General features: G+C 46.9%; 1 protein-coding gene across 1 annotated transcript in view; it reads left to right on the forward strand.

Moving 5' to 3' along the window:
• Nucleotides 1-10,165, forward strand: part of LOC147271558 (NACHT, LRR and PYD domains-containing protein 3-like) — an 18,703-nt gene continuing 8,538 nt past the window's right edge. The window contains exons 1-6 of the mRNA XM_086202772.1: nucleotides 1-351; nucleotides 4,390-4,594; nucleotides 4,735-4,845; nucleotides 5,023-5,101; nucleotides 5,203-5,398; nucleotides 5,580-7,374. Of these exons, the coding sequence (XP_086058898.1) occupies nucleotides 4,404-4,594; nucleotides 4,735-4,845; nucleotides 5,023-5,101; nucleotides 5,203-5,398; nucleotides 5,580-7,374 (2,372 nt within the window). The 5' untranslated portion in view covers nucleotides 1-351; nucleotides 4,390-4,403. The remainder of the gene's footprint in view (nucleotides 352-4,389; nucleotides 4,595-4,734; nucleotides 4,846-5,022; nucleotides 5,102-5,202; nucleotides 5,399-5,579; nucleotides 7,375-10,165) is intronic.

Below are 10,165 nucleotides of genomic sequence, written 5' to 3' on the forward strand. Positions count from 1 at the left end.
GGGAGATGATGATGAGACCCTGGACAGAGACAAGCTGCAGCTGTTCAAAGACGTCTCTCAGTGAATCCTGGAAGAACTTGATGTGACCTCATGAAGGTCTGGAAGTGTTGAAGCAGGGACAGGAACTCAACTGCTGCTGCTGGGATCCATCTGATCTGGAGCCATCACAGAGGCAGGCAGCACCATCTAGTGGAGAGATGGGACAACTGCATGTAACTGGTTTCTGCCTGTGGCCTGACTGGTTTTCAGGTTGTTCTCGTTGACTTGTAGTTATGAGGAAGCGACGCCAGATCAAATGCACATAAACACCTGGACTGAGGAGGGAGAAGGAGCAGCGTCTCTCTGATCGAGGTATGAAGGCCATGATTAATGGACATGTCTGTCCATGTCGGTCACCTGTTTGTCTTGAACCGCTAACTGAATTAAAGGAGGGGGAAGAAGGAGGGAAGAAAAGAACCATTGAACGAGTGTGCAGGTTGAGTTCAGGTGAGTTCAGCAGGTGAGAACCCCCCAGACCAACAGGATCCCTCTGACTGAGTCGGCTCCCTGCTTGAGTGTCCAGCTGAACCGTCTCCATCAGGACGTGTGAAGGTGGGATTCTAGCTGGTTCACAACGAGCGTCAGTGGGAACGTTCACAGCAAACCAGCAGCGCTTGGTTTCTCATGTTGCGTCATCAGGGAAGAATGCAGGGAGAGTGAACGGGTCCAACCGGATCTTAACATGCCAGACTTCACACTGGAGTTGAGGGACAGCCGCTGTGTCTCATCCAGACATGAAAGAGGGTCCTGACCACAGCATCATTCAGTGTTGCTGTTTGAAGTCCTGGAGGAGGAGCAGCTGCTAGAAAAGCCTGAGTTTATGATTCTGAGCTGTTGGAGGAGTGAAGCTGAGACTCAAACCTGGAATCTGATCCGAACCATCAGAGTTTCCTGATGCTTGGATCAACATTCCGAGTAGGAATGTTGGACTGAGATCTTTCCAAAGTCAGAGCTGCTGGTTCCTTCACCTGCACTCGCTGCTTCATGGAGATTCTGTTCTCCATCAGAAGGTGATGACACCAACAGTCTGATAGTCAGGTTGTCATGGTGATACGTTTGTGACTCTGGTCCCAGGTTGGGACCAGAGTCACAAACTGTTCTGTGAAACACAGAGAAACACAGCAACAATGAAGACACACAGCAGCCCGTTCATCGTCCAGATCATGGACATAGTAAAGAGTAGATCCCGCATGGGCCGCTACCACGAATGGGCGCTGTCAAGAAATGCCGCCGCCAACTTGGTCCGGTCGCCCGCCTCACTCTGCACCGCTGTTTAACCGGCGCAATGAAGTCTCAGCGCATTAAATGAATCACAGTTTGCTCAATACTACGCTATTTTTTCCTCTACAAAAGTCATTCAAAGATTCATGATGGAGGCCATAACTTTGGCGTTTTCAAACACTCACAATGAATCAAATAATATTTTAGAAGATGCCAGCAGTGGCTGTAGATGCCATAGTAACATAATTAATCAAGGATAACTAGGTTAGAGCTGGTTCCTGCTACGTCTCAGTGATTATTAAAAACTGGCCATTTTAATATATTTATTTGATTTTGTTTAGTTTTATAGATCGATCTGTATACACACACTAATAATGTCATATAGAAGCAGACTGTCTACTTTAATAATTGGAAAATTGAAGAAATACCCACAAATGTAGAGCCTACATATCCAAAAATTGCACAATTTCAAGTTAAACCTAAGAACATCCATCCATCGTCATCTTCTGCTTATTCCTACACATTAATGGTCGCGGGGGGGTGGAGCCTATCCCATCACCTATGGGCAAGAGGCGGTGTTCACCCTGGACAGGTCACCAGTCCATCACAGGGCCAACATACAGAGACGAACAACCATTCACACTCACACCTACAGTCAATTTAGAGTATCAATCAGCCTCGTCCTCTCTTGAGGTCTTTGGACTGTGGAGGAAGCTGGAGTACCAGAGAGAACCCACACAGGAACAGGGAGAACATGGAGACTCACTCAGAAAGATCCTATGCTGGAGCCGGGACTCCAACCCGGAACCTTCTTGCTGTGAGGCCACAGTGCTGACCACTGCACCACCGTGCAGACCCCCAAGAACATATGAGATAATATTCAATTTGTTGTCATAGTACAATGAATACTATTAGTATTAATAGTATACTATAAATAGTACCATAAACTGAGCAAACACGTACTGTAATGCTTAAAGTAGTATTTTTGTGGCTGCCGGGTCATCCTGAGGAGTCTCAGATCTGCTGGAGGCAAGACAGAAAGACAGGGATGGATGGATAAGATGGATAGATACAAAAAATCTTTAAAAAAAGAGTTCACTTTCCTACTTTCTATTTTATTCCTTCAAGTTTCTTCTCTCCCAAACAAAGTTTTCCAATCAAATGCTAATCTGTTGCTAACACCAAAGTTGCTATAATTGTGAATAAGTCAGCTGTCTTCAAGTGACTCTACCATCAGGTAGAATGTTGAGGAAACGTTTAATCCTACTTGTGAAAAGTTAACCCTTGAGCCCTGCTCGCTACCGTCCGCACACTGGCACAGGAATACGGCGCACAGTGCGCGGGCATCGCTGAATCACCATACGAATGACTGGAGCGTATGGGAGCTTGACCGGACCAAGATGGTGGCCGTATTTCTCGCTGCACAGCAGTCCGAGCGGTGTCTACTCTTTATTATGTTCATGGTCCAGATCGTGTCTGAGGCATACCACCCAGGCGCACCTGCTCCTGTGACGAAGGTTCCACCCTGATGCGGCACATTTTCACCATGTTTCAATGTCGAAACTGACAAAATTTAACATGACAGCGATGTTGTTCAATTCTATTAAGGTGGTATTAAACCCTGGCAACAAAGAAAAAATTTTTTTTAATTAAATGAATATCTAAACAGGCTGCACGGTGGTGCAGTGGTCAGCACTGTGGCCTCACAGCAAGAAGGTTCCGGGTTCGAGTCCTGGCTCCAGCACAGGATCTTTCTGTGTGGAGTCTCCATGTTCTCCCTGTTCCTGTCTGGTCCCTTCTGTATATAGCTGCTTTATTACATTTGTGTATCACAACTGGGGAAATAAATATTGTTACAACTTATGCAACTCTGTCGTGTTTTGCCATCAGTGGTTTAATGTCTGGATCCCACCACTGCCACCAAATGTCACACCCCGGACACGGTTATGGGTAGTGGGAGACCCAGACATTAAACCACTGATGGCAAAACACGACAGAGTTGCATAAGTTGTAACAATATTTATTTCCCCAGTTGTGATACACAAATGTAATAAAGCAGCTATATACAGAAGGGACCAGAGGTCTGTAATAAAAATAATCAAAACTAAACAAGCTCAAACAAAATCATAATAACTCAGATACAAATCAAAATATTTAACGATCAAACGCGTACATTCTATGTTTTAGCAGTATACTTTCAAGAATAAATCAAATATGCATATTCTGTGTTTTAGCAGTCACAATACTTTCAAGAATAAATCAAATATGCATATTCTATGTTTTAGCAGTCAATACTTTCAACAAGAATAAGTCAATGCGCATATCAACCATGGTTTACTCTTAGCTTAATCAATAGAAAGAACATCATAACTTGGAAACAATAGAACTTTTGAGAAACAATATTCACCTCTGGACCTCAGCAATGAGCACCTCACCCTAAATGTCCTTTAATGTTGCTGGTTGTTTCCGGGTTTGTCCATGTTATCCCACCAAACAATTGTGCACTTATTGAGGTGGGTTAGGGACAAACAGTGACAGTGGGGTCTAGACTGTCACAGGTTCTCTCTGGTACTCCAGCTTCCTCCACAGTCCAAAGACATCAAGAGGGGACAAGGCTGATTGATACTCTAAATTGACTGTAGGTGTGACTGTGAGTGTGAATGGTTGTTTGTCTCTGTATGTTGGTCCTGCGATGGACTGGCGACCTGTCCAGGGTGAACCCCGCCTCTCACCTGTAGATGCTGGGATAGGCTCCACCCTCCCACCCCGCGACCCTGACTAGTAAGGAATAAGCGGCAGACGACGATGGAATATCTCAACACAAAAATGGTCGCACTATTTTTGGGCATGTCACACGTTCATTTGTCAGACTTTGATGTTGGATCTGATAACAGCTCTTTCAGTTCAGAGCAGCTCAACCAGACAAAGTTCAACTGTCCTCCTGGAGTCCAAAGGTTCAGGTCTTCTTGCTGCTATCAGATGACTTCCGTCCTCCAGACAGAGAAGAATGAATGTCTCTCCACCATGTTTCTAAAGAGGAGAAGGATTTGAACTTGGAGGAGTCACAAGTTTGGGTCCTGAGATGTGAAGCTTGTTGATAAATGAAGGTGTTGTTGTGTTTGTGTGAAGGTTTGAACTCTGATATGAATCAGAGTGAGGACCTAGAGGAGGGAGCCCCTCCCCAGAAAACCAGGCTGGACTCTACTGGTCCTGGAGCTGGAGCTGGACCTGGACCTGGAGCTGGACCTGGACCCAGGTGTGTGTCCTTCAGAAGCAACGCCTCTATGAATCAGCCGATTTATTTCAAAGATGGTCAAGAGTCTTCTGGTCAGAGGTGAGCTCTGAGGACTGAAACTCATTTTTCTCAGGCATTTTTTTTATCGTCATCATTAAAACGTTTGACCTTCAACATTTTCCTGTTTTCCTGGATGATTTTTCCTGATCGTCAGCATTGATCAGTGTTGTTTCCATCAGGTTCTCTCAGAGGAGACCAGACCCCCCTGAACCCAGCTGTGTGTCCATGAAGAGTGATCGGTCTATGGGTCATCCTATAGAGTTCAAAGGTGGACTGGAGTCTGATCCCAGGTGAGAATGTAAACTGTCTGTTCTGATACGATCTCTTCCACTCAAGAGCAGGGGGCTGTGGGCAGGTCTGGGACCAGCCACAGACCCCGCATCTCTGCTGGGTCCAGGTCCCTGCTACCATGAAGGTCCCTGGTGTTCCTTTACTATTGGTTCTTTGACTTCATCTTGTCTCCACAGACTTGATCAGCAGAACTCAGATGGTCTCGGTGGTGAGTCCATCCAGCAACACCAAGCACACCTGGACACCATCTTTATGGTCCGTGAGGGTTCAGTCACTCACTGGAGACAAGCAGGTTTTCAGTCACATGACCTGTTATTGCGTCCACTCGTTTCACTCTGACATTTCTTCTGTTCCAGCTGCTGGAGGAGAAGATTGTTGACTTTGTGAAGAAGGAGCTGAAGAGAGTCCGGACGGTTCTGAGTCCAGATGAACCAGAGGAGTGGTTGGATGATGAGGAGGAGCAGAGGAAGAGCAGAGAGGCGTTCATGAAGATCACACTGGACTTCCTCAAGAGAATGAATCAGGAGCAGCTGGCTGACCGTCTGCTCATCAGTAAGATGATTTGAACAGCTTTAAAGCTGGAGTGCATCATGTTTTGATCCAAATGAAGGTTCCTCACATTCAAGCCCTCGTCAAACCAGTTCCAGCTTCCTTCCTGCAGCACCCAGATATATCAGGACCAGGACGAGTCCCAGTGTTCACCCTTGACTCCATTTGTTCTTTGTTCATTCAGGAACTTCTGCAGCCTGCCAAAGTCAACTGAAGTCCAACCTGCAGAAGAAGTTTGAGTGTGTGTTTGAGGGGGTCGCTAAAGCAGGAAACCCAAGCCTTCTGAATCAGATCTACACAGAGCTCCACATCACCGAGGGAGGGGCTGCAGAGGTCAATGAGGAACACGAGGTCAGACAGATTGAGGCAGCATCCAGGAAACCAGCCGCACCAGAAACAACCATCAGACTAGAAGACCTCTTTAAAGCCTCAGCTGGAAGAGAAGCAGCAGTCAGAACCGTGCTGACAAAGGGAGTGGCTGGCATCGGGAAGACGGTCCTAACACACAAGTTGACTCTGGACTGGGCTGAAGGCAGAACCAACCGGCACATAGACTTCATGTTCCCGTTCACCTTCAGAGAGCTGAATGTGCTGAAGCAGAGGAACTTCAGCTTGGTGGAACTTGTTCATCTCTTCTTCTCTGAAATCAAAGAAGCAGGAATCAGCAGGTTGGAAGAGTTCCAGGTTGCGTTGATCTTTGATGGCCTGGACGAATGTCGACTCCCTCTGGACTTCCACAACAACCGGACCGTGACCGATGCTACAGAGTCCACCTCAGTGGACGTGCTGCTGACAAACCTCATCAGAGGGACGCTGCTTCCCTCCGCTCACCTCTTGATGACCACACGACCTGCAGCAGCCAATCAGATCCCTGCTGAGTGTGTTGACATGGTGACGGAGGTCAGAGGGTTCACTGACCCCCAGAAGGAAGAGTACTTCAGGAAGAGATTGAGAGATGAGGAGCAGGCCGAAACCATGGTCTCCCACATCAAGAGGTCCCGAAGCCTCCACATCATGTGTCACATCCCCGTCTTCTGCTGGATCACTGCAACCGTCCTGGAGGACCTGTTGACCACCAGACAGAGAGGAGAGCTGCCCAAGACCCTGACTGAGATGTACATCCACTTCCTGGTGGTTCAGGCCAAAGTCAAGAAGGTCAAATATGATGGAGGAGCTGAGACGGATCCACACTGGACTCCAGAGAGCAGGAGGATGATGGAGGCTCTGGGAAAACTGGCTTTTGATCAGCTGCAGAGAGGCAACCTGATCTTCTATGAATGTGACCTGACAGGGTGTGGCATCGACATCAGAGCAGCCTCTGTGTACTCAGGAGTGTTCACTCAGATCTTCAGAGAGGAGAGAGGACTGTACCAGGACCGGGTGTTCTGCTTTGTCCATCTGAGTGTTCAGGAGTTTCTGGCTGCTCTTCATGTCCATCTGACCTTCATCAACTCTGGAGTCAATCTGCTGACAGAGAAACAAACATCCCAGAGGTCACTAGTCTTCAGAGGTGAACCTGAACTAAAACACCTGCACCAGAGAGCTGTGGACCAGGCCTTGAAGAGTCCCACTGGACACCTGGACTTGTTCCTCCGCTTCCTCCTGGGTCTCTCACTGCAGACCAATCAGACTCTCCTGCAAGGTTTGGTGTCACAGACAGGAAGAAGCTCAGAGACCAAACAGGAAATAGTTAAGTTCATCAAGACGAAGATGAATGAGGATCTGTCTCCAGAGAGAAGCATCAACCTGATCCACTGTCTGAATGAACTGAACGATGGTTCTCTGGTGGAGGAGATCCAGCGTCTGCTGGGATCAGGACGTCTGTCCTCAGCTAAACTGTCTCCAGCTCAGTGGTCAGCTCTGGTCTTCATCTTACTGTCCTCAGAAGATCTGGACGTGTTTGACCTGAGCAAATATTCAGCTTCAGAGGAGGCTCTTCTGAGGCTGCTGCCAGTGGTCAAAGCTTCAACTGCAGCTCGGTAGGTGGATGAAGTCCTGGATGTGTGATGAGACTTTTACCAGTTGAACTTCATATGTGAGGAACACCTCTGATTCTCATCCTCCTTCCTCTCATGGTCTGAGTCTCTGTGGGAAGTTGGAGCAGGATAGAACAGGAAAGAACAGAGACCAGAATGTGGTGGAACAGGGAGGACATTTGGCCGATGTCCCGTCCAAAGAGTTTGGTCAGAATGATGAGAGCAGAACATCCTGAGCTGGACTACTAGATATTTCTTCTAGTTTAACAAGCTCTCCTCCACATGAAGGGAAGGCATTCATGAGGGCTGAAGTTCAATCATGATGTCCATGTTCTGTTTCTCCAACAACTGATCAGAAGAGTCTTTTTGTTCTGATCTCATCAGATGTTCTTCTGGTTTTACTTTGTTCTTCTCCTCCTTTTCCTCTGGTGGATGCTTGATAAATTCCCTCCAGAGCCCATTTTTCTTCTTAAAGTCTTTCTCCAAACCCTTTGTTCACCTTGGTTCCCTCCTCTTTAGGAATTTGTCTCAACTCCTTCAACAGACAACGTCGGTCAAAAAGAGTCCAAAATGGCTGTCAAACCTCATCCTAGGATTCCCTGCTGTCCTCTCCAGAAACTTCCTGTCAATCAGGACTCTCAGGTTCTGCTCTGAGCCTTCATTGCCTCTGGTGATTTGTTCCCTCCAAACTGTTCCTCTGCCTGTTTGTTCTGAGTTTGAAGTTCTTCTTCATCTCTGCCACTGTAAACAGGCAAATGGTGCCTCCCACCAGCCACTGACTTTCCTCTGTCCATCAATCACATTGATAGAAAGATTGTCAATCAGTGCTGCTCTGTTCTCTCAGGTTCTCTTAGGTTCTACAACGACTGGATAGAAACTCCACTAAACATGAAGGAACAAATTCTGCAGTTTTGAATGATCAACAGATTTCACCAAATCCAACAAACCAAACTCTCACTTTATCCTGATGCTCTTCACGTCATCCTGGAAGTGGATGAAACTGATCGACGCGTGACCCGGCGCTCTAGAAACACAACTAACTAATATGGTTCTGCATCTGTCAGCCTCAATTTCAGAGGTCACACATCCATCAGCTTCTCAGTAACCATGGTGATCTGATCAAGAACCTGGCATTGAAGAGCAACAGCCCCCTCTCTCTCTGACCCTGGTTGGACTAAACCTTTCAGAGCCTCTCCTCCATGCTGCAGCTCATTATTATCATTCAGCCAAGGCTCCAAAGTTGCTGCTCACTAAATCTCTGCTGAAACTGATGACGCTCTCTTTGGTTGAGGAGAAGTTGCTGCAGAGCCTCCTGCTGGTGAAGTGAAGGACTGAAAACTGCTCCATTTGACTCCAGAACTGAACTCCTCTTCAGAATAACAGTCACAGTTCAAGCTGATGTTCTGGTGGAAGTGGATCTCTGATCAGTGACCGTTTCTAACTCCTAAATTGTTGGATCTTGACAGCAGAAGACTTCCAAAGTGTGGATTCACTCATTTTCTTCCAGTTTTCCCAGATTTATCTCTCCCAAACTGAGGTTGCTGATATTTCACAGCACAACTCCATTGACAGTGGGACATCTCCTCACTCCTCGTCCTCTCCTCCTCAACATTCAACATTGTCATGAATGTTGATCAAGATCTTCCAGGTCTCTGACCACTGTCACTTTGACCTGCTCAGGTGAGCGTTCAGTCTGATCGGGACTCTCCAGCTCCTCTCCACCAGTCCTGAATTCTCTTCCTCTTTGTCAGGATTCTGTCTCAGTCTCAGTTTGTCTTTGTGAGAGGCTCTTCTGCATTGACACCTGGACTCTTTGCTCCTCAGCTTCATGTTTTCTGCTCACAAATGGAGCGATGATGCTGAGCCTGTTGTTGTGTCTCTGGTTTGGTGGACGAGCAGCGATCTGGTCCCTGTTCATAGGAACCTCTCTGTTGTTGAAGAACTCCCTGACTCCCTGCTCAAGTGACTGCAGTTCACCTCTGGGTGCGTCCTCACCCTGCTGGTCAGCAGCTGTGAGGCAGCAGAGGTGCGGTGGCTGGTCTCAGGTCCAGACATCACCAAGTCCTCGTCCTTGTTTGTTGCTCCAAATCTTCCCCTCTCTTTTCAGTCTCTTCTCTTCTCTGGTCTTCTTCTTTGATGGCAGCCTTCAGGTGCTGCTCTTCATCAGTCTAATCTAGTTGGTCCCTCTGTTGCTGGCAACCTGACGTCGATCCTCTGACTTGAAGTTCAGAGACTTTTGAACTTCCTCCTCGTCTTCTGCTGGTTTATTAGCAGTGTTTTCTTTGGTTCATTCTGAATGGACTTGGAGAGAAAAAAGAAAACAACTTTCCTGAGAGACTCCAGCTCATCCAATATGGCCGCTGTGACATCACATTGTAGCACACGTCATCAAAAGAGACCAAAAATAGTAGAAATCAATCAGACAAGTTTTTTTTTTAACCTGTCCTGTTCAGCAGCAGTATCCATGTTCCTGGTGCTTTGTTGGACTGAAGCAGTTCTACTCTGCTAAGGAGGAACCTGATAAACTCCTCCTATCACCATCTGTGTTGAACTTTATTAGGAATGGTGTTGGTTCATTGATGAAGCTACCGGACTGAGGCTCAGGAGAGGACAGGAAGAGAGAGCAGGGACAGGACAGGGGAAGACAAGTGGGGGGGGGGGGACAAAAACAACAACAGCAATAGCAGAAATAAAACAAAAAACAAAAACCAAACAAACAAACAAAGAAAAAGTAACAACAACAACAGAGAGGAGAAAAGAAAAAAAAAGGAAAAAACATTGGTTGCAGAATTTC

This window comes from Aulostomus chinensis, chromosome 1 (genome assembly GCF_037954235.1).
Source record: "Aulostomus chinensis isolate RoL2024-O1b breed Wild chromosome 1, RoL_Achi_v1.0, whole genome shotgun sequence".
Classification (NCBI taxonomy): domain Eukaryota; kingdom Metazoa; phylum Chordata; class Actinopteri; order Syngnathiformes; family Aulostomidae; genus Aulostomus; species Aulostomus chinensis.